The sequence below is a fragment of the Zootoca vivipara genome, chromosome 1, assembly GCF_963506605.1.
Source record: "Zootoca vivipara chromosome 1, rZooViv1.1, whole genome shotgun sequence".
Taxonomy (NCBI): Eukaryota; Metazoa; Chordata; class Lepidosauria; order Squamata; family Lacertidae; genus Zootoca; species Zootoca vivipara.
Window position 1 is genome coordinate 123,171,788 of NC_083276.1, and position 25,347 is coordinate 123,197,134.

Below are 25,347 nucleotides of genomic sequence, written 5' to 3' on the forward strand. Positions count from 1 at the left end.
AAATTAGAAATCTAAAATATGATAAAATGCTTTAAAAAGCAGCAATTTTCTCTTTTCTCTTACAATGCACCAAAGTTTTATCATTCACTCTGAAAATACATGAGCAACATAATCGTATACTTGTCTGCTCAGGTGCTGCGAGTTGTTAGGAGACCCCCTATCTCCCCTCACAGAGCTGTGATTCCCAGAGTTCTCTTTGGAAAAGGATTGATTATTAAGCCACTGTGATCATTATAGCTCTGTGAAGGGAACAGGGGTCTCCTAAGAACTCTCAGCACCCTGAACAAACTACAGTGCCCAGAATTCTTTGGGGGGAAGCCATGACTGTTGTAAGTGGTATGATACTGCTTTAGATGTGCAGTGCAGGTGGGGCCTAAATCCAGTGAGATTTACTCCCAGATTAAGTGGGTATATAGAATTGAAACCTATGCCTTGGATCCCAAGTTGCTGTTCTGCTTCAGAAGGGCTCCTTCCATTAATGGAAGAGACTCCAATCCATTGCAGGCTTCCGCTGGCAGGAGAGGGGGGGGTAGCAATTTTTCCCAGTTTCTCCTTCTCCTTGCAGCACCCCGCCATGCTCTTGGAGGACCCCATGGAGGACATTTTCAGGCTACTGCAGGGTGAAGTCTTGAAAATTGCTTCCCCACCCCCACTTCCACCACCAGGAACAGACCATGGACAGAAGTTCCGGTCACGGGAATCCTAACTCCCTATGGCCGTTCAGGGAAGAAAAAAGCGTTCGTTGTGCTTCAAACACAAACAGTACAGACGACAGGAATTCATACGCATGCATATAGGTAGGGGTTTGCACAAATAAGCACATGCAGCTAGCGCCACAAACATGAAACAGGAAATGAGGCCTTTAAATTTTAGTAACGTGAGCACACAACCCTGACCAAAAGTAGGACCCACAAGCAGCTCACTTGCAACGTTAACTGAGCTTTGCATTTTCTTTCTCATTTGCTTACCTGATGACAGCAACTTCCTACAGCAGTCGGCATGGGCATTCAATGCTGCCAAGTGTAAGGGGAACATTTTGTGGACGCCACATCTGAAAAACACAAAAGAACCTCTCTTCAAACCCTTTCAGAAAGAAATCAGGTGGACCCATTTCAGAGTTGTTGGTTTTTTTTTAAGCTACTCGAGAGGGAAGTTATTTAAGTGTTGGCTGTCATCTCAGGGAAACCTAGGCATATTCAACAGTCAGGGAGTAGTATTCAACTAAATAGTTGTGCCAGAACTAAAACAACTGGATTTTGTCCCTCTCCTCTTCCCACACATGCCCCCATATTTTCCTCGAATCTGCTCTGGAGGGTCAGGGGAATCCCCAGAAAGAGATTTAGGGGCCACACTGGAGGAGGAGAGGGGGGAGATTATTCTAGTATACAATTTGGAATCCTTGCCCAGACAGAATGATCTGCTTAATGCTAGGTTGAATGCATCCGTGAGTTTCCTAATGGTGCCTTATTCGGCTCTGCGTTTAATAGACCACTTTCATGATAACACAACTCCTAGCAAGAAGCCTGCCATATCAAACACTTTGAAATTTCTGTGACACACAACTATGAGGCCAGACAGGCTGGCAAAACCATTGCATTAATCTACAGAGCTCCTCCATATGTTGCAAATAAAAAATAAAATGGTCCAATACAGTTTCTGTCTTCTATTGCATAATTTCTGTCTACAGCCTAAAAATATTCCCATCTGAAAATAAAGAGGTCTTGTCTGCCAGTCTTTCTCCTGCATTGCGCTCCCTCTGCTACACCAAGGATAAGCTGATGACCCAGCTGTCCGCCTCTTGATTTTATCCCATATCCCTTTATAACACATAACTAATGACCTTTTGCTTTGTTTTCTGCTCATTCCACAGCAAAATCCCGACTGCTGGACATCTACCTAGAAGATCACAATAGGATCTTGACAAATGGGTGTCTCAGAATTTCATTCTAGATCCCAGGCAACTGATTTCCTTCTATAATGGCTGTCTTCCTAATACTTCCAAGCCGGCTTTTCACTTCACTGGGCATTTCAGCCGCTGACAGAGGTGTTTTATTTGATCAACCTACAGGTCACTGAAGCGTGTAATAGAAATTTTGAGCAGATAACCCAGATTGCTCAACCTGGTTTTCATGCTGGCATTCTTTTCTCCTTTCTTTTCTTTTTTCTTTTACCTTAAACACTTAGAAAAAGCAGTAGATTGAAACTTTTAAAGGAACAAGCCAAAAAGGTTTCAGTTCTCAAAATGGTCATCTCCTGACCTACCTCGCCTCTAAATCTATATAGCGCAACGATCTAAACACTATATAATTTTCCATTTTCTACTGCAAATAGAAGCAAAAAAGTTCTTAAACTGTGCAATCCAAAAGACAGCGACATAACTAAATTAGCTTTGCAAATGTTATATATAATCCATGGGTAGGCAAACTAAGGCCCGGGGGCCGGATCCGGCCCAATCGCCTTCTAAATCCCGCCCGTAGACGGTCTGGGAATCAGCATGTTTTTTACATGAGTAGAATGTGTCCTTTTATTTAAAATGCATCTCTGGGTTATTTGTGGGGCATAGGAATTCGTTAAAATGTTCCCTCAAAAATATAGTCCGGCCCCTCACAAGGTCTGGGGGAAAAGTTTGCTGACCCCTGATATAATCCAACCAAAGTTAAATACCCTTTTTAATTCACAGTGGTTTCGGTAAAGATAGTTAAATATGCTGTCCTGTCCCTTCTGTGGTTTTATCAATATTTATTTGGTATCAGCCAGGAATTAGGTATCTTAAAAAACAAGAATTTGCAACCACGGCATCCATATGATTACATGTTGAATGAGCACTTATGCACCAGCATATTCACAACAAACCTTATACAGTCAATCGTTGCTAAACCACCCAAAAAAATGTATTTCTTCAGCAACTTACTTGGCAGCATCAGCTCCACTGGTTATTAGGGTGTTAATCAAAAGCTCATGTCCATATCTTGCAGCCACGTGGAGAGGGGTGTTGCCATCCTTATCAACACAGTCAATTTCACCTCCTGGAAATGACATTTTTAACACAGAAATAACGCATAAGGATCAAGTGCAATTCAGCTACCAAAGATTTCACATTACTCACTAGGAATATAGGTCACTCATCAACACCAGCCTGAAGAGATGATGCAAGTTATTTTAAGTCTTCTCACTAGTCACAATATAAACTATTTCAGGGGCAAGGTATGGATGTATAAGCTAGGCATTAGCCTACACACTCACTGGGTTCCTACAGCAGAAATAATGAGTGTGTGATGTTATATTTTGAAGTTTAAAGTAAGGAGTCGTCTTATACACAGATAGTGCATAGTGTGTTTTCTTAATTTTGGGTGAAAAAAATAGGGGTCGTCTTATACATGGGGGCATCTTATACACTGAAAAATGTGGTATGTCCCATTGAAATCACTTCCCAAGTAAGTATGTACAGGGTTACTTCTGTAATGTGATGATTTAGCTGCTTTGAGTTTTGAATTGTAACAGGCTTGTCTGAAAAAACTTAAAAGCTGAAGATAATTCAATTTTATCTGCAGCTTCTGCTGTGTCTTTTGGCTAATCTGCTTTGAGTTGGGAGGGAGTTGTACACCACTTTGAATACTTTTGCAGAAAAGCAACTTATAAACAAATTCAAATTAATTGAAACTCATTGATTCCCCACCCCCATTAATGCTTTCTTTGCAGGGCCGTCTCAAGCACGTCTGGCGCCGTGGTGCGGAGATCGCTCTGGCGCCCCACCCCACTTCTTGCCACGGTTGGTGGGCGGGCGCAGCACGGTTTCCGTGCGGCTCTGCCGCGTGCCGCCCCCCTACCGGGCCGGCACCCTCGCTCCCCGCGCCACCCAGACTACCCCTAGAGCCGGCCCTGTTTCTTTGGATCAGGAAGAAAACAGGAAGAACCTTCTTACCATTCTGAATGAGAGTTTGACTCCGCGTAAACCTCCCATGCACAGCTGTCATGTGCAATGGACTCTTCCCATCTTTACTCTGTCAAAAACAAAACAAAATGCCCCAAACTGACCACTGCCATTTGACCACAATTCAGTTTAATCATAAGCACGAGGTTGTAAGGTGTCCTGAAATGTTACGAGTTGTTAGTAAATCCTTTGACCATCTAAACCAGGCTTCTTCAAATTTGGCCCTCCAGAAGTTTCCCATGGCCTACAATTCCCATCATCCCACCACTAGTCCTGCTAGCTAGGGCTCATGGGAGTTGTAGGCCAAAAACATCTGGAGGGCCGAGTTTGGGGAAGCCTGACCTAAACTCACCATCAGTTTGGAAGTGAAAGAGAGCCACCCAAAAGTAAGGTAGTGGTTTCATTCAGAGGTCTCCCTAGGTGTGCAGAAACACAAAAGTTTGTGTTTTGTTTTATTTTTAAATTAAAGCCACCACTCAAATGGTATTGTGTGCTTCCAGGACCTACGGAAGGTTGAGGGCGCAGAGATATTTCCTGGAAAGACCTCTCACCTTTGTTGTAAGGGAGAATATCGCAGCTATGATAAATTCCTGGATTTCTCCATTGTTTTCTACAGGCAGCTCTCACTTCTACCCAAAAGGGATAAAAAGAATCACAAGCTGGACAAACTATGTAAATCTATCAACTACAACTAACTGAATCCTGGAAAGACAGAGGGGTTGTGGGGAGATGGTTCTCAAGTCCGGATAATTGGTCAATTCCCTACTTTAGTTAAGGTCGTATTCCCCCTGAAGGAGGAGGTTCCTAATCCCCTCTCTTTCACTACAGACCCCTGTGACCTCAGCAGCTAGGAGTGCCTTGGCTAGAAAACTACGGCTGTTTCTGCACTGGGATGACCTCACCACAGTCATCCATGCAGTGGCAACCTTCAGGCCAGATTACTGCAATGTGATCTAAGTGGGGTTGTCCTTGAGGTTAGTCCATAAGCTGCAGCTGGTACAAAATGCAGTGGCTTGACTGCTCACTGGAGCAGAGTATCACCAACATGTCACCCCACTGTTGAAAGAATCGCATGGGCTGCTAATGAACTACCGAGCTAAGTACAAAGTGTTGGTTTGGGTGTATTTACACATACAAGTGAGGTGTAGCGGATGGGAAACATGGAGAAAGGGGACGGTCTGTGCATGAGCAAAACAGGCAGTTTCAGACCTGCACTGCCCCACTGGCGTGGATGGGATACCATAGAAGTAAAAAGATAAAATGCAGAGAGGTGTGGATGGTGGTGTTACTATCCCATAGCCTGTTAAAAGTGGAATGAGAAGGAAATGCAATGGACAGGAGGCTTCTGTGTGGAAGCATCCCAAGAGGTAGCCAACAGTTGCCTCTGGGCTTCTGCTTCCATTTGCACCCAGTCTGCAGAGATCACGTTCAGGCAATTAAAACTAAAGGTGTGAAATCTATTGTTTTACCTGAATGTTAACATCTGCTCCATTATTCACTAACAATTCCAGACAAAGAGCTCCATGTGTAGAAGCAGCAGCAAAATGCAGGGGAGTGAATCCACTGTTATTAGGTTGGTTGACATTAGCTCCATAGTCAATCAGCTCGTTAGCCACAGAATCCTGCCCATTATAACAAGCAATATGAAGTGCCGTATTTCCGTAGACGTTCATTTCATCAATCTGCAACAAAACAAGGCCAATTTAATTAAATTACAGGCACCAGCTCCCTGGCCTTGCCTAACCCACCGCTGACTGCATGTTGACATAGCAGGAGAGTTCCAGGACATGATTTTTTACTGTATGCAAGCAGATTTCATTGACAAAAATACTCCAGTAAATAGCAATTAATTAGGTATGTACTTCACTTTAGACAAGAGAGAGAAAGAGTGAGAGAGTTCCCCATGGAAAATAATAAATAAATAAATGTAGCTATGAACTAAAAAGCTTTTAACTAGACCCAGAAATAGAGGGTGGGGGACGAGGCCTTTTTTCCCTTCAAAATTTATATGAAATGACAGTCTTTTCAAGCCTTAAGTCTTGAAAATTTTGTAAGTGGAAGTAAGCACTATTTCAAGAAAATAGGGAACCAACACTAGGAAATAGGAAAATCACACTACGAAATAAATGTGATAATTGTAAAGAACTTACTTTGCTAGGGGTGTCAAGTCCCATTGTTCTAGTTTATTTCCAAATGAGACAATTGAACTTTAATGCCCTAACAAGGAAATATTTTTTTCTGAAACCTCTATCTCTCTCTTTTTATTTGAACCTTTTATTTCATGATGCAACTATTTAAACAAAATCCATTGTGTTGCATATCTTCTTGATGGAACGTGTGTTTTCAATGTTTCGATGGAAATCATCAAGGAGAATCTTTAGATTGCCTGATCTTTTCTGGCAATCAATATAAATTTTGAAGAAAAATAATTAGAAAAAAGAGGTTTCCCTGTCCTTACACTTCATCTAGGTAAAAGAACTCTAGCTCATTGCTGAACAGATTATCTACTTGGTCAGATGAGGGAATGACACCGCAAAATATAGAAAAAGTCTGCCCATCAACACGGAAGTTATTATCCTCATTTTCCAGAAGTACAATTTCCCCCTATGTATCCACCCACACTCTGAATTCCTATTTTTATTTCAAGCCTGGTGGAGAAAGGAAGGCCAGCTAATCACACCTAAACATGTCACTCTCAACTGCTATGGTATATTAGCATCGTGGGCAAGAAATATGAGAAAACCAATAGCCCAGGTGACAAAATGGGTTCCTCCATAAACCTTGCCAATGAGGGAATAAATTTTAAAAAGGCAGTGAGAATCTAATTTCATAGCAGGATGAAAATTTCAACAGGAAGGAATTATACAGATTAAAATCACAGTGTGCCCTGTGTTCACTAGCCTGTTAAAAAATATTATTAATTGCTTCTTACCTCCACACCAAGATTGAGAAAGTGTTTCACCACACTGATCTGCCCATTCGATGCAGCAGCATGAAGTGGAGTGTAACCCTTCTTATCTTTACATGTCACCTCCGCACCATGACTGATCAGCAATGCAACAACTTCCAAGTGGCCTTAGAAAAGAGAAATAGGGCATTAGTTGTCAATCAAGTAACTCAAGGTGACGACTTTAGCGTTTCAAGCCCTAAATGACTCAGGCCCCCAAACCCTAAAATTCCACCTCCTTCCTTGGGTGCTTAGATTGGCAGAATGGCCATACCACCATTTATGTGGTCTACTACCCATTTTATTGAAACAAGAATTCCAGTGGTCCACCACTGTGTTTTTTAAATTCACAAAGAATAGATCTCTTAACAACTAAGTTACAACGAACTGGCAGCCTCACACCTCACACCTGGGAATTCTTAGAAAATAAAAAATCAGTGCAGTTTAGAAAGTTCCAGTCTACCATCTTGATTTAGAATGTCATCCAGTTATATCCAAACGGACAAAAGCTTGCTCCTTGATCTCAGGAACCACCATACAAAATTTGGTTATGGTATGTCAAGAGCTGCCCAAACGTATAGGGAGCAAACAACCTTCCACCAGGCATAGCAGATATAATTGTGATCCTTTGTACATTCCTGCTTTAAATCTTTGTTTGAAGTTATGTCGTTGCTCTGATCAAGGTCCTCCAATGTAGCAAAATGCAAAAATCTGTAGTTATTAGATAATCCATCAAAAATTGTATTGTGGGTCACTGTTGGACCTCCTCCCTTCTACACAGTCCTGCAGTGAGAAACTTCAAAATGTGGGCAAATGTTTTGAATAAACACACTGTATTTGCCTTGGAGAAATTTCAAACCACATTCTAGTGTGTTCACAGGTTGACTAGGAAGCAAGCTGAATGTATTTCTCATTAACACAGAGAGCTAGCTCTACGTTTAGGAAAAATGAGGCAACTGCCTCAGACATCAGATTGTAGAAGTCATGAAAGGGCAGCAAATTCTTCATTGTTCATTTTTTTTCTCATTGTATTTTCACTGCCAGAGAGGGAGGTTTTCTGCCTTAGATGTCAAAATATATTCACTAGCATTGGGTCCTTTCATGGGGGGTGGGGGAGATCTGCTTCTCTATCTAGGGTAGTGAAAGACTTTGGCCAACCCTATTAACACAAGATTGGGGTGTGGGTGGATGGGTGTGTACACCAGACATAGAAATAATAATAATCACAGGTGTCATTCCTTGTCTGGAGGATGAGAGGGGGATACAGACTCATAGAACAAGTCTATATTATCCAGTTCTTCCATATTCCCTCTGTTTATTTTGCAGATACTCTTTTCTTACTTTCCCCTTTATTCAATGGGCCAGTGACAAATCAGTATGACAACATTAGGAGGCTCCAAAAATAGTACATTATTAATATCATCTATTGAAGCAGCTGTATGAATGGCATCAGTCAAGACAAAGCCACTTTTGTAGCCCTCTCTCTTGAACAGTTTCATCTAAAGGAACTTCTGGTGGAATGAACATGGAGAATCCTAAGCCAATAAAAAAAGGGTGCAAAACCAACATGTTTCAAAGAACTAAAAACAGGTATTCCTATGAATATGTGTACGTATATTCCAGCATATAAGACGACTGGGCGTATAAGACGACCCCCAACTTTTCCGGTTAAAATATAGAGTTTGGGATATACTCACCATATAAGAAATTCGACCCGGCATATAAGACCACCCCCCCGACTTTTGAGAAGATTTTCCTGGGTTAAAAAGTAGTCTTATACGCAGGAATATACAGTGAATAGAAATATAGAAATAATTTTAAGTAGTTATCTATTGAATTCCACCTTCAGCTTTGCTTCATGTTTCAATGCAACTCAGATTCAAGAACTCATTCATTCAGACAAAGAAACGTTCACAGCTGGTTATCATTAACTGTGTCTTTTTGGTTTCAGCCTCTCCTCAAGTCTCATACACAACACAGAACTATCCCAATAATGAGGCTTTTCTTTTCTATTCATGAAAAGGTCCCTAAAAGCTTCAAACCTCAATCAAAACACCCTCGCTGTTACCATATATTCCTAGCAAAATAGTTGGATTATTTTTCTAATAACGGCAAGGCTGGTAACATTGGCCTTAACAGTAAAACTGCGAGGGAATGCGCTGAATGCACAGCTGGAAAAGTAAAGATTTCAGAAAAGGATTACTAATGACTCACTTTTGTTTTGCTAAATTTCACAGTGCACAGATATAGAGTGTTTTCATTTTGTTTCTAGTTTTATTTATCGATGATGCTCTGTTAATTACACTAACCCTTAAAGGTTGGTTACTGACTGAGTTCCCTAGCATTCTAAAATTAGAAGCATTCAAAGGTTGGCAATGATTTTGAATTAATGGTGCGTTTCCCCTCCAGTGTTTCTGTACACTAGACTAGCCTATCTCTGACACATCCACCTAGTCGCTGGCTTTGTACCTGCTGAGCCCAGAAATAAACTACCACGGAAAGTGGAAGTCTCCCTGGGAGACATGGGCACATTTTCTCTGAAACAGCCCAGCATTAATGGACAAATGATCGTTCCCACTGTGAAGATTGCTCTATGCCTGTGAAGAGCCAGGCAGGCTCACGGCAAGTCCTTAAGCAGTGAATGTTGTCCCTGCTGTCCACATACACTGAGCTTAGCTGGTCCAAACAATGAGTGCAAGTGCTTTTTAGTATGGCTCTTGCACTTATAAACTTGCAAGACTGAAAGACTGAATTACTGTATTAAACCATCTCTGAAGGTCTGTCAATGAGTGAAGGCAGAACTGAACCCAACAATAAATACAAACTTTCCACCAAAAAGAAAAGGCCATCCATGGACAAGTTCCACCTCTTCTGTGTCCATTGTGTCCATAATATATAGTTATAGATATGTGTGATATGACATCACCATGTTAAGATCCAAGCAGCAACCAATAGACTAGAGCAGAGGCGATGAAATGCAAAAGGTACTTTTACATGATGACATTATACAAATACACATTAGGGCGAACGAGGGAGAATTGCTCTTTTTGCAGCAAAACCCACATTTGTCATTGCATCTAATTTCCACCCTCTCTTTGTACCTGCCCAGATTATGCAGAGATGTAAGTGACTTGCGCTTGTACAATCTGTGATTTCTGACCGAGCCCCAAGCCAAGCACTGATAGAACCAACATGTTCCTTTAATTATTAACCTTACACAGTCAACTTGCTAACGTCCACATGAGTACAGGGCAACTCTCACAACACAGACACACATTGTTCGATCTATCATAACTTGGTTGCTCTTGATGGTCCTCAGCCATATGTCAGTTAACTGTCTCAATTGAAAGGTACTGTGCTTGAGCTGACATGAAATAATAAGAAAATTCAATTTGTGTGGATTCATCTACAAGGATTCATATGTCAGCACATGAGGCTACAGTCAAAAAGTAATGAATGTGCATGTGATCCATCCCTAACTCTACTTCCACATTCAAATATCACTGTAGTTCAATGACTAGAAACTGAAGAATCAGATTGGGGTCACTATGAAACCATCCAAGTCAGAAGATGGCCTTAGAAAAATCATCATGTCCATATCATGAACTGCAGTAAGACATAAACAATGAAAAGCACGAGAAATGTGCTTATTAAGTTCAAGAAGGAAGAGTTGGGATTTTTTTTTTTAAAGTACAACTGCATGAAGGCCAACTGGCAGCTGCTCAGTAGTGTCCATTACCATCTTTCTTTTCATGCTAAGGATTTTTCCTGAAGGAATGGAATCCACGTTTTTCGGCTGTTTTGGCTAGTATATCGATGGTGCAAATTCTTAAGAGCTTGCAACTTTCAATCTGCATTTTTTAAAATGGGTTTAAAAGAATCTCATTGGCTCCTGTTATTTCCATTTCTGTCAAATAGTTAAAAAGAAGCTCTTACCCATGTATGCAGCCCAGTGCAAAGCTCTCCGGTCCTTTTTGTCAAAAGCATTGATGTTTGCCGCTTTAGCCAAAAGCAAGTTCACCATCTGAAGCAAGCAAACAAAGGAACGTCAAAAAATAAAAAAAGGAATTATCGGTTGTTGTGGACTGTACAGGAATCCATTTAATGAAGACTGCTATGTCATAGCGGTGCTTAAAATGTAATGCTCTGATGAAAAATAGCTGTGAAATATAATATCAATTCTCATAATACAGCATTCAATCGGTTCTTATGAGCAAAATTTTAGAGCATCCAATCAATCTTAGATGAGGCTTAAAAAACTTCTAGAAAAGTGCAGCTCAACTGTGCTGATTATCTTTTGACTAAAGCTTTTCCTGTAAATAAGCCAAACGTTTACAGTTAAGTAGGGGCAGGGGCATAGGAAGGGGGGGAGGGGGTGGGCCGCCCCGGGTTCCATTCTGGGAGGGGTGACAAGATGGCCCCTGTCTCCCCCCCCAGCTGTAGAGCAGCAGAGGGCACGTGCAGTCCGTAAGGGCGCCACTCATGCGGCGTCTGTACGGGCTGCCTCTCGCATGGCAACCGTATGGGCTGCTGCTTGCTCGGTGACTGTACAGGCTGTCGTGCGAGTGGCATCCCGTACGGTCGCCATGCGAAAGGCAGCCTGTACGGACTGCGCATATGCAGCATCCCGTACGGTTGCCACACATGCACAGTCCGTGCAGCATGCTGCTTGCACGGCATCCATACGGGCTGCCACACATGCGCACTCCGTACGGGATGCCGTTCATACAGCAGCCCATATGGTTGTCGTGCAAGAAGCAGGTCGTATGGACGCTGTGCAAGTGGCAGCCCGTACAGCCGTTACACGCGAGCGGCAGCCCGAACAGAGTGCGCACGCATGGGATGCCGCATATGCACAGTCCGCCCCTGGTGCTGGAGAGGGTTCCTCCTGCACTGAGTAGGGGTTCTTTCCCCTCGTCATTCTAGAGCAGGCATGTCAAACTTGCGGCCCTCCAGATGTTTTGGCCTACAACTCCCATGATCCCTAGCTAGCAGGACCAGTGGTTGGGGAAGATGGGAATTGTAGTCCAAAACATCTGGAGGGCCGCAAGTTTGACATGCCTGTTCTAGAGGAATATTTTGAGATTCCATTGAGAGTTTCTATAACTTCCACGTCAAGCTCATCACAATTTGTCATTGGCCAATTATGACTAAAGAGAGCAGATGTATTATTATTATTCCATGCAACAAAGTTATCCCCTGATCCATTACAAGGGGAGCGATTAAATAACGCTGGCACTCGACTCGGGGCTAACACCACGAATAGCAACTAAGAAAAACGCTTGCCTTCCCACGCACTGACATGAAAAGGTCCCGAGCTATATAGCAGCCCACGCTATTAAGCCCACTCACTTCGACATGGCCATTCAGAGCTGCATGGTGTAATGCGGTTCGACCCCCTCTGTCAGAGACGTTGACGCCACTCAGAAGCGGAATGATCACTTCGGCACACTTCACGGCTTTATTTGCAGCTGCTACATGCAGGGGGGTCTGCCAGTTCTTGTCCCGGGCATTCACATCAGCCGAATGTTTAATCAATACTTGCACTGCTTCCTACAAAGGCAGCACAGTTAAATTCTTACAAGCAAGCATTTATTATAAATGCAGATCAGACGTGCGAATCTCCTGCACTGTGGCCACATCATTCCACCACTATAAAAATAAAATAAAACCCTTTGGTATTCGAGATATCGGCTGTGCACACAACCCATTCACTTTGCATCCAATGCGCTTCCGCCGACGGTTTGGGAATCCACACGATGTGAGCCACAACCCATATCTATTCTGTATCTATCCTGTCATTTCTCATCAAATGCTGCATTTTGATGTGTGGGGTCCCGCCCTCCCACCACCACCCAGCTTCGATCCGAACTGAGAAAAAGGACCTAGCTGAATTTTGAGTTAGTAATGTGTACACAGCCTCTAGTTGTGTGCCACCATCACACCTCAAGCACCTTAATATTGATGGATGTTTTTGGGGGGACAGGCCTGGGGAGCTGTGCGACCTCATGGATGAGGAGAGCAGCACGCCCCACGGTCCCCCACGAGGAGACTGTTAAGTGTACATGAATGCATGTACTGAAAGGAAGAAGGTTATGCCGGGAAAAACCAATCTTCCTAAAGTGTGCACACAACAGGAGTGCCAACATAGCCCCGCAACTGTGGGTGCCCAGGGCCGTGGGTGCCATGCAGTATGCATAGCCCGGGCACTGAAATTTAAGGGTGCCCGGCCCCTCCATGGGGAATTTTGTGGGTGCTTGGGTCCCCAGGGCCCCCGGGAGTTGTCACCTATGGCACACAATGTGCATTCCACATCACTATTTTAGTGTTTCACAGCAAAGGGGGGGGGTTACACTTCAGAATCTATATATATTAAAGGGTTTACAAATCCATCTTGTCAGCCAGACTGTCATATTAAATCGAAATCATCAGCTCTGACATATGAAACAAACCCAGTAGGTTGCAATTCTGGGTCATAAAGATCGTAGCTGCACCTCTTTGCTTTTTATAGCTTGATGTTTAACCTTTGCTATTAATGTCTGCAAACCCTCCATCTCTACCTCCCCCCCCCAAACAAGCTTTCATTTCTTTCCAAGCATTTGTATTCCATTAGAGATTTCTTTCACTGGACTTCTGTCAGAAGCCAGCAGCTGGGAAACTCCAGGAGTGACCTGACAGTCCTCGACTTCAGAAATGAGCTCCAAGGAGTCGTGCCTCCAGGCTTGGCAAGTGCTCCAATGGTTGCTGAAGCAATTCCATCCATCTCTGGAGAAAAGCCAGCTTGCAACATTTTAAAAAAGAAGACACACTCAGCAGCCAATTCACCGGCATGCATTGCCTCGACTCCACTGTTTGGATGATGACAGCGCAAACACAAAAACGGCAGCTTAGAATGAGAGGATGGAATCATTGAAAATTCAGCCCTGCTTGGTTGTTTTGTGTTTTTCTTAGGAATGGACAAATCTGTCCAGTTCAGTTTCTCTCAGCCTCTCATTTTTCTCAATCTTAAATTCAGCTTGCTCCATCTCCACATCACTTGTGAACTTTTTTTAAAGCTAACATGAAAATTTGTACACATTTGTATATGTATTGCTCCTAATATATCCCTTTTTTCAGGTCATTTTCTCCTAACGTAACACATTTACGTATGCTGTTTTCACTATCATAAAACGTTTTGTGCACACTTCCCCTAATATACGCTTTTTTTCGTACATGTTTTGCAAAATTTAGAGAAAGGAATAATTTAAAAGGACAGCAGCATTTTGGTTCATGCATTGGTTCAGTAAGTACAAATCAGGTAGGTTCACATAAATAATAATTTAACAGATTTATATCCTGCCTTTCTTCCAAGCTGGGATTTAAGGCGGCTTACACCATTTAAAAATATCAGTTATAGAATACAGAGTAATAAAAACAAGCTAGTTAAAAGCATGCAGCACTCATTGTTCCCTAAAAGCTAGCAATGCTGATAGCAGTAGTCTTGCATGCAGCTAGACCACTTAACTCCCATAGACATCAATGGCATTTAAAGCAGTCTAAGGCTGGAGACAGATTGTGATGGGGATCGGGGTGGGGGTGAGGTGGGGTTCCCCAGAGTTGAAGGTGACCTGATTTAGGATGTGCACACTCAGCCCAATATCATCCTTCTCAAATAGGCTGTGCAAGATTTCTCAGTGCTTCTAAAACCAGCCTGATGACAGACAACTCTGGACAAATGAAATGTGCATGTAGGAGAAGAGCTATATCATACCCACTGTCTGGAAAACTGCTGTGTGCCTCCAACCTAACTGTGCACAGGGCTGCAGCCTAAGCCATCAGATCTCAAGGGAATGTCCCATTTATGTCAAGGTTATTCCAGCGTCTTATTATCTTCCGTGTTCTGCTTCCTGCTGCGCTACAAATCAAGTGTCACATTAACGAAGATCCTCCGCCAGCATGTTGGAAGGCAGTGGCTAACTATTTCTGCTTCAGTTAAAAATAAAATTTGCTTTCAGCAAAACCCACACTTTTCCTTCCTACAGCTTTTGACTGTGAGCGCCTTAGTGGCAGTGGACAGGGAAAAGATAATACAAGGTAAGTAATGGGCGACCAGCGAGCGTCACAAAGGTTTATCTTTCTTAAATGTTCCAGCTGAAATTTTAGCAATAGCCTTGTGGCCTAAGGCCTTGATTACAGCTAATTAATTAACCAAGTGGAAGCAGGCAGATATATCCCCGCTTCTGCTACTGAACCAGCTGAGATCTGGGACATTCTGGTTGGTTTAGATCAGTTGTTTGGGACCTTGATCCCTGGAGAAGAGAGGAGTATGACCTCCAAAAGGCAGCAATGTCCAACAACATCTGGAAGAACAAAGGTTTCACACCTCTTATTTAAACTGCCGTATTTTTCGCTCCTTAAGACACACTTTTTTCCTCCTAAAAAGTAAGGGGAAGTGTCTGTGCGTCTTATGGAGCAAATGCGTCTTATGGAACAAATTTGTTTCCCCACGTTTTCTGTTGCATTAGATTTTTCAACTGTTCTTATAATGCTGGTTTCATATCTGAAGTCAGTTTTGTTCTGTAAGCTCTAGGTTTTTTTGCAATTCATGTTTTTCACTTTTCACCATAATCTTCGTTTTTCGCAATGCAAGCATTCAATATTTTATTAAACACATAGCCAAAGTAGTACAATATGAGTATAAATGTAAGTGACTTATATAGCATTGAACATGACATGTATAGCATTGAAAATATATCTACCGTATCTACAGTTGAAGGTATGCAAAAAAAAATGTATTCCCTTGAGATACAGTAAATAGCTGCTGTTATTCAGGTAAGAATTTGCGCTTGTATTTGAGGAGGGTGTGATTCAGAATATTTTTTCCTTGTTTTCCTGCTCTAAAAATATGTATGCTGAGTAGTCCATTAGCCGCTACACAGCTTTCATCACAAACATAATCACAGCTTTAATCAACTTTGCTAAGCACCTACCATACTTGCCATTGGTTTTTATTCTCTTCTCTTACAACATTTGGACATATTTGCTTAGCATATCTATCCTGAAAATTGATCTTTCATAAGACATTCCAAGGCAAGTTGAATTAATTGCCTTTCTAGTACAATTAGGAGCAGCACTCATACACCAAGACCTCACTCATCTATCCTGAGGTGCAAACGTTACCCACGTTAAGGCTTACTAAAAAGGGTTCTATGGAGCCATGTTTGATGGGATATAAAAAAACAAGAGATCTGGTTTTTGCATCTCATTCATGAAAGCCATGGATTGTTTTTGTTTTGGCCAAGCTGGTCGCAAACAGGGGTGTCCAGAAGGTCAAAGTATGCAATGCAATCAACAACCAGTCTCACCTTGGGGAACACCTCCCATGTTTCTAATTACATTCTAAAAGTTGAATGTATGAGACATGCATAACCAGCACACCACTGAGAAGAAGACAGCTAACTACGTACAGATTGTGACTTGCAAGCAAGCAAGCAATCTTTCTTTCTTTCTCTTTCTTTCTTTCTTTCTTTTTCTTTCTCTCTCTCTCTCTCTCTCTGCAGTCTAAGGCACACAGCAAAATAGGAGATTCATCAAACCATTAGCAAGCCACAATACCTGAGTGGTGGTTTGTGTTTGGCCTGGCCAATACAAATCATCCCTCACAACTTAGAAAAGACAAACATGATCACAATTGCCAAGTCATATGACCACAGATTTGGCAGAGGGTCCATGTTCCTCTATCCTCTTCACCCTCAATCTATCACATTCTGAGCCTTAGGATGCTTCTAGTTTCATGGTGGTTAAATAAATAAAATACATTTATTTAGCTATTTTTTATTTCAAAGCATTTCTAAACCACTTAATATTTTAAAAATATCTAGGCATATCTACTTCTTTTTCAAGTACAGTCATACCTCGGTTTAAGTCCGCTGCGGTTTGAGTACTTTCGGTTTGAGTACTCTGTGGACCCAGAAGTGTTTACTTCTGGGTTCTGTGGCGCGCGCATGCGCAGAAGCAATCTGTGCGGCGTGTGCATGCGCAGAAGCACTCTATCAGCGCTTCATGCACGTGCAGAAGAGGTGCTCCGTATAAGTACTTTTCAGGGAGCAAACGGCTCCCCGGAACCAATTGTGTATTTAAACCGAGATACCACTGTACTGCAAGTCTGTAGCGTTATTGATAGATTTTTTAAAAACTGTACTTCAGCCCACAACTCTTTTATGGAACACAGATGGTGGGTGGGTGGGATACTGTCCTTAATTATTTGTTTTGTTTACTTTGCCAATGAAATACATGAAATCAGTGCTTCACAATATCTTTGATATATAAAGTTAAAGGTAAAGGACCCCTGGACGGTTAAGTCCAATCAAAGGGGACTATGGGGTTGCGGCGCTCATCTCACTTTCAGGCCGAGGGAGCCGGCGTTTGTCCACAGACAGCTTTCCGGGTCATGTGGCCAGCATGACTAAACTGATTCTGGCGCAACAGAAACCAGAGCGCCCGGAAACGCCGTTTACCTTCCCGCCGCAGTGGTACCTATTTATCTACCTGTGCTGGCATGCTTTCGAACTGCTAGGTTGGCAGGAGCTGGGACAGAGCAGCGGGAGCTCACCCCGTCGCAGGGATTCGAACCGCCAACCATCTGATTGGCAAGCCCAAGAGGCTCAGTGGTTTATATATATATCACTCACTTCGCTCCTTGAAGCAACTGCTCGGTGCAGAGGGGTCAGCCACATGTTGTCCTTGGCATTGACACGTGCCCCTGCAAATGGAAAGGGAAACATCTTTCAGACCATCTGAAACAAAACAGGCAAATGGTAATAATTCCATTGCACACATGCAACTTGGGGCGCAGAACGATGCAGGGTTGCACTCCAGACTTTGCAGCTTTGTTTATAACGTCAACAGGGTTGATAGCAAAGCTAATTTGCCCTCAGTGGATCCCCTGTAGAGAATTCAACTAGGAAGAGCTGAACAGAAAAGACAAACAAGTTAGATTGCTTCCCCCATCCCTAATATAAGCGCCTCCTTCTGGAAATGAGCATGTTTGTATGCGTGTGGTGGTGGCAAGACAGATGGAAAGAACTGTTGGGAATCCGGGGAAACCTTCATGGCCCAACTAAAGTTGAATGATTGCAAAGGCGTCCAGAAAGCTCACACATCACATTTCAAGCAATCTGAAGAGGATTGCAAAATAAAAAAATTCCTTCAGTAGCACCTTAAAGACCAACTAAGTTTATATTTTGGTATGAGCTTTCGTGTGCATGCACACTTCTTCAGATACACTAGAAACAGAAGTGTCAGACCCTATATATATACAGAGGGTGGTGGGGGTGGGTGGGAATGGGTGATGGGTGATTTATCCTTTGGCGTAGGGTTTGGCCTGTTTGTCCAATATAGAGAGCTGAAGGGCACCGTTGGCATTTGATGGCATACACAATGTTAGAAGATGAGCAATTAAATAGTCCTGAGATGGTATGTTGGATGTTGTTGGGGCCAGTAATGATGTTGTCCGGGCCCCAACAACATCCAACATACCATCTCAGGACTATTTAATTGCTCATCTTCTAACATTGTGTATGCCATCAAATGCCAACGGTGCCCTTCAGCTCTCTATATTGGACAAACAGGCCAAACCCTACGCCAAAGGATAAATGGACATAAATCTGACATCAGGAACCATAAGACTGAAAAACCAGTAGGAGAACACTTCAATCTCCCAGGACATTCTATACAAGATCTCAAAGCAGCTGTTTTATTACAGAGAAATTTCAGGAACAGACTGGAAAGAGAAGTTGCTGAATTGGAAATCATTACCAAGCTTAAAACCATGGAAGCACCTGGGATGAATAGAGACATCGGATTCTTATCTCATTATGCATGATCAAGCTTTCTTTAGCACCTCAGCCCAGGACTAATTGCAGCCATCAGCAGCCATTAACAGCCATCTACAGGTTTACCACTCCCATCAGCCCATCACCCATTCCCACCCACCCCCACCACCCTCTGTATATATATAGGGTCTGTTTCTAGTGTATCTGAAGAAGTGTGCATGCACACGAAAGCTCATACCAAAATATAAACTTAGTTGGTCTTTAAGGTGCTACTGAAGGAATTTTTTTATTTTGCTTCGACTCAGACCAACACGGCTACCTACCTGTAACTAGAACTATGAAGAGGATTGAGCAGCTAAGAACCAACTGTTCCCTTGGAATGCTGCATGGGAAGCTCAGAAACCAGCATTGTATCATTATTCTAGTTTCATGAAAGATCTACATTGGCTCCCAGTACATTTCCGAGCACAATTCAAAGTGTTGGGGCTGACCTTTAAAGCCCTAAATGGCCTCGGTCCAGTATACCTGAAGGAGCGTCTCCACCTCCATCTTTCTGCCCGGACACTGAGGTCCAGCACTGAGGGCCTTCTGGCGGTTCCCTTGTTGCAAGAAGCCAAGTTGCAGGGAACTAGGCAGAGGGCCTTCTCGGAGGCGGCGCCTGCCCTGTGGAACACCCTCCCAACAGATGTCAAAGAGGAAAACAACTACCAGACTTTTAGAAGACATCTGAAGGCAGCCCTGTTCAGGGAGGCTTTTAATGTTTAATAGATTACTGTGTTTTATTTTTCTGTTGGAAGCCGCCCAGAGTGGCTGGGGAAACCCAGCCAGATGGGCGGGGTATGAATAATAAAATTTATTATTATTATTATTATTATTATTATTATTATTATTCTTGCAGGGGGTTGGACTCAATGATCCACAGGATCCCTTCCATCTCTACAATTCTATGATCCTAGTAGTCATTTGTTTGTTTGTTTGTTTGTTTGTTTGTTTGTTTGTTTAAACATACCCTACCTTTCCCCCCTGACAGGGACTCAAGGCAGCTTACAGATAAAACATTTGAAGACCAAATAGACATAGAATAAAAACTTATAGAAATGTGAAAGAACTGTTTAAAAAAACATACAGGTGATTACAATAAAAACAGTACAGCACCAGCCATTTCAATAAAACCACTCAGTTCCCAAAAGCCTGCTGGAATAAGAAGAGGTCTTCACCTGCTGATGGAAGGACTACAAGGGAGAGCCAGTCTACCTTCTTCAGGGAAGGAGTTCCCAGCGTCTGGGAGCAGCCACCGAGAAGGCCCTTGGTGTAGGCAGCTTTAATGCTCACACTGATAGCAAAGTTGCTCCTATTATGTGGCCATCCGTACCTGGGACCAGGCAACTGGGCAACAGCAGAGAGTGCAAAAGACAAAGAAGGGGCAAGTACCGTATTTCAACCCACACCTCTTTTTGTTGGCTGGGTATAAAGCGAATGCTTCTACCACTCCCGCATAAATATGTACATCTAACATAGGTGCCAACTCCTTGGGTCCTGGGTGCCTGAGCACTCACAAAATTCCCCACGAAGGGGCCGGGCACCCACAAATTTTGGTGCACGCTGCATGGCACCCACGACCGCGGGGCCAAGTTGGCACGCCTGCATCTAACGTTTTTATAAAAGCGCAGTTATCCTCCAGCAATACTATCCTCTACCCCACCTGTCAAGAAAAGCCCTACCATTCTGTGGACTTTATTTTACTGAATTTTTTTTACTCTTCTCGGGGCGTACAGGAGTTATTCACTGCCTGTATAAAGACTGTGTGCTTTCCTTCACCACAGTGAATTCAGGGTGGTTTTTGTTGTTTAGTACTGAATAGGAGGTGGAAGAAGTTACCCATACCATAATCCCCTCCTCAAACCCTAGTGTGCAAACTGAATAGCATGCTGTTCTCTTTGAAGAGGAATTTGAAGACTGCCTTATAAGGTGATTGTGGCATTCGTTCAATTATCATTTGGATAGGCCCTCCGAAAAAAACAATATTAAGTTCAACGTTGGTCGCTGCAGTTATATTGCCAAAAAAGAAAAGAGATTAACTATAACAGTCAAATGACCACAGTCCTGAAATAAGCTACTGCACTATCAGTTTCATCGCATTCTGGTTTCCACATCCTCTTCCTTCACGTTTTGCAAGGTGCTGTTTACCTAACAGACAGGAATGATCTGCATGTTCAATCGACATGTATTTGTAATGAAATTATTATAGCCTATGAAAAATTCAGTCAAGCACAAAAGAGGCATTGCAGTTCATTACCACCTCTTTTAAAAGCCAAAGAGGTCCCTTGACTCTCATCTTATGATCTGCAACCTCACCAATCACTTGCCCCAACATTATCCTTACTCAGAGCAGACTCACTGAAATTAATGGACATAAAAGGATGTATGTATAAGATCGTTATGTCTACTATTGTCCATGGGTTTACTCTGAGTAGAGCTAGCATTGGGCACATCCTATGGGTGGTAGTCAACACTTGTTCTACCAAGACTCCTTAGAAGTTAATGGACATGAAAAACTTAGATTCATTAATTTAATTTCCGCAGAGGAACATGGCCCATTTAACAAGGCTGTTTAAGTAAGAGTTTTAAAATTCAGAAGATCTATTTATCACTGGGTGTGCTTGGATGTGTTTTATCTTCGCTGTACGTTTCAGGAATGAACAACTGAACACTTAAAGCAAGGACAGAACAGAAGTCATAGGAACATGAGAAAAGTCCTGCTAGATCAGCCCCCAAACGCATCTGGTCCAGTTTTTACAGTAGCCTTTGAGAAGTCCTCAGGCAGGACGTGGGCACAACAACCCAAAATTTATCTTCATATATTTTCACCACTATCTGCCTCAGTCGCTCACACTCTCTTCCAGATGACAGAAGAAAAGCATTTCTGTGGGAAGTTCAGGTATTGATCAGGTACACTGATTACTGAAAGTAAGCAAGTCTGCTTTGTATGCAACCATACCTTAGACCTTCAGACATAAGTCTTAACCATGGTTATGTCCCCATAGGGCCATTACTGTTTTGAAGGTTAATATTGATAAAATCTCTTTACTAGGCTTGCAGGAATCTTCAGACCATGCTATGCAACTGATAATCCACAGTGGTTTCCTTGCGAATTCACTCAAGACTTACACCTCTCTTCTGTTTCTGCGTGCTTTTGTTATGAGCAAGCCCAGGATTTGCCACAATAATGCAAACAAAGGATGTAGCAATGACAGGATAGTTGTAGTCATAAACCATGCCTTTTCATCTGACTTCGCAATGTTTGTTCATGAACGGCTTTGAAGAGAGGAAGCAGAGCTACTGCTGCTTTACACTACTGACATGCACGACGATCGTTCAGAACTTCTGTTTAACTTGATAACTTCTTTACATGATTAGTTTACACATGAGAGACTGCTTAGTATAGCAAAGCCATCCTCATTGGAGAGCTGGTGTTGTAGTTAAGAATTTGAGCTACTAAGGCCCACCCTCAAAACGTGGGTCGCTCTTGGGACAGGGTAGACTGAACTCAAGTAGAGTAGCAGCAAGCAGTTGAATCTGTTCTCCATCCTCTGGATTTCTGCAAAGTAATTTTGATTACTTTGGAGCAGAGCTGTAGCTCACTCTTCTTCTTTGGCGATCACTCGGAGCCAAGTAAGATTGTCTTCCATAAACACGGTTTTAACAATGAGTCCGTAAGTGACTGTGGAGGCCAATTCTGGATCCACACATCCTTCTATACAGTAAGGACATTGGTTACTGGGCGGGAGTTAGATCACAGTGTGGATTTGCCAAGCGTGCCTTCCTCTTAGCATGTTTCTCCCTTGCGTCCTGAGTTCGAGTGTCTTCAAAGCCCATGACACCTTTGGTAAAGGCTGTTCTTCAATTGGAGCGCTCGCAGCAAGTGTTTCCCAATTGTTGGTTATTATACTACATTTTTTTAGATTTGCCTTGAGAGAGTCTATAAACCTCTTTTGTTGACCACCAGCATTACACTTTCCATTTTTAAGTTCGGAATAGGAGCTGCTGATACCACCCATAGGAGAAGTCGATATTGGGCTACAGGAGGGATGGAGATCCTGTGGCACTTCAAATGTAGCTGGATTACAACTTCCAACATCCCTGACCATTGGCCACGATGGCAGGGGCTGATGGTAGTTGATGGGTCCAAGGTTATCTGCAGGTCTTCATGGCTGAGTAAGAATCTGAACTTGGGTTTCCACAATCCTCCAGGGCATCCAATATGATGCCCTCCAGAAACTGCTGAATTACAACTCCCTATCGTCCTTGACTACTGGTCAGGCTGGCTAAGGCTGATGAGAACAGGACTCCAACCACATCTGGAAGGACACCCAGGTTCTGCATTCCTGCCTTAAGGTTTTAAACAATGTTCCTTTTCACACAAGGAGTCTACATGCATGGATAAAGTAATAAGTGAGTGGGGAACATGTGGATGTCAGGCACAGCAACTCCATTCATTCAGCACCACCGTGAAGCTCACTGGTCAGAGAAGCTGCTGCAGCCAAAACCTGTGAGTGTCCATTTGTAATGTTGCTTGCGTGAGAGGAAACTGACATCAGGAAGCAGCTTATGAACTGGCCTTTGCCTGCTGCACCAAGTTAATTTCCAGGAGGCTGTTGGAGAAGGACAGGAGCCCTTTCCAAACATTAAACATGAATAAGATGCCACTCCTAACTTCTGCAGTTTCCCAGATATGTGAATAAGTTTTCTCTACATACATGCCCTCTACTCCACATGCATCCTATGGAGGGCGGGGCCCATTGCTGCAATGCCACCCTCTACACAAGTTAATATTAGCCTTCTTAAAAATCTAGCACCCTCTAGTTTGTGATGGGTGTTGTGCAGTGATCAAAAAATACTGGTAGATAACATGTACTTTCAATATGTGGGGATTATATTTGCCCAGTATCTTAGATAATTAAGTAAGATGCCTTCATTTCTTTATTTAGGCATGTTTTGGAAAGCATAAGGATCAGAAACGTAATAAAGATTATTTCAAACATAATTCTGAAAAAAATAATTCCCATTTTTTTACCTGCAACTTTGGCAAAAGTGGCTGGGGAAACCCAGCCAGATAGGCAGGGTATAAATGATAAATTATTATTATTATTATTATTGGTGTGCAGAGCACTGTGTGGAATTCAGGCCTGAATGATTCAGCTCCTTTGTGAGCAAGAAATATGACACAATCATGTTTTATGAGGCCTTGTGCAAAATAGCGCTGGGATTGATGCTTTATATTCTCTGTGTGTTTCCTGGCTGCTGTGCCCCCCCCCCCAAAAAAACCCTCTGAAGTATTATTTCTCACACAGCACATTTCTTCTCATGCCCCTTTGGAATACCACCAAGGTTATAAGACTTCTAAATTTATTTGCTGCAGCAACCTGTTAAGTGAGAAGCAAAGCCCTCTTTATCAAAGCTGCAGTCAAATTTCTTTCTTTCTTTTTAGGCTTACATTTTCGACGATGCTTCAGAAAGGTTGGAATCGGATGAACGTGGCAAGTGTGAACAGCAGGCGGCATAACTCTCTGCATCTTTTGTTTTTTAATTTAAAGGGAGCACAAGAAAGATTTACAACCAACAGCAATATTGTCGGCGGGGCTAGACGCTGCAAAAAGAATCAGGCCATTGAATTTCATACAAGGCTCAGGAGAGACATTCTGTGAAATATGCTCATAGTTAGACTTGTGGCACATGAACTGGTGGCAGTACAAATAAACATAGCATCTAATGAATAAAGCATATGTCCTGTGCACTGAGACATGTCAGGAATGGGCCTCTAGGTTACCATTAAAAGAGAAATTATTCAGGGGTAAAGTAGAAGACCTGCAGCCAGTTGTGTTGAAATGGCACTGTGAAAATGAAGTCACTATGGCTATGTGAGTTTATGCTGTCTAAGGGTCTTTTATGGCCTAGTTGGAGTGAAATGATGAAGTAGGGCAGGAAGAGAGGGTTTTGTTCTGTTTTTCTTTTCTTTTCTTTTTTTAAAAAGCCCTGTCTATATGTATGGCTAAGTGGCATAAGATGTGCGTTTCACGCAAGAGATCCCAGGTTCAATGCCTGACAATTTCCGGTTCCTGAATACCAGTTCCCGGAAATCACGGGATGAGAATTCAGCAGCCAGGCTGCTCGCCGGAGGAAGACAGTTTGAGCATATTACACCGATCCTGTTCCGACTTCACTGGCTACCAATTAGTTTCCAGGCCCAATTCAAAGTGCTGGTTTTGACCTATGAAGCCTTAAGCGGCTCAGGAGCACAATACCTCCAGGACCGCCTCTTTCCATGTGAACCTCCCCAGACCCTGATACCAACTTCTGAGGCCCTCCTTCATGTGCCTCCTCCTCAAGCGGTCCGGAGGGTGGCAACACGAGAATGGGCCTTCTCTGCAGTGGCTCCCCATCTGTGGAATGCTCTCCCCAGGGAAGTTCACCTGGCACCTTCATTACACACCTTTCGGCGCCAGGCAAAAATGTTCCTTTTTAACCAGGCCTTTGGTTGATTTGATTTGTGGGATGGGTGGGTATTGGGTTTGATTTGATTTGGTTGATTTGATTTTATAGTGGGGGGGGGTTTATTGGGTTGTTGTTTTTATTTTCATTATTTATTTTGTGGTTTT

The 25,347-nt window shown here is 42.8% G+C and overlaps 1 protein-coding gene across 6 annotated transcripts in view; it reads right to left on the reverse strand.

Moving 5' to 3' along the window:
• ANKRD44 (ankyrin repeat domain 44) overlaps positions 1–25,347 on the reverse strand; it is a 132,571-nt gene that overhangs the window by 40,561 nt on the left and 66,663 nt on the right. For all 6 annotated transcript variants that reach the window (XM_035136620.2, XM_035136639.2, XM_035136603.2 and 3 more), the window contains exons 4-11: positions 17,549–17,619; positions 12,231–12,431; positions 10,815–10,902; positions 6,864–7,006; positions 5,401–5,613; positions 3,923–4,001; positions 2,912–3,026; positions 969–1,051 (exon numbers count right to left, since the gene is read on the reverse strand). In XM_035136620.2, coding sequence (XP_034992511.2) covers positions 969–1,051; positions 2,912–3,026; positions 3,923–4,001; positions 5,401–5,613; positions 6,864–7,006; positions 10,815–10,902; positions 12,231–12,431; positions 17,549–17,619 — 993 coding nt within the window. The remainder of the gene's footprint in view (positions 1–968; positions 1,052–2,911; positions 3,027–3,922; positions 4,002–5,400; positions 5,614–6,863; positions 7,007–10,814; positions 10,903–12,230; positions 12,432–17,548; positions 17,620–25,347) is intronic.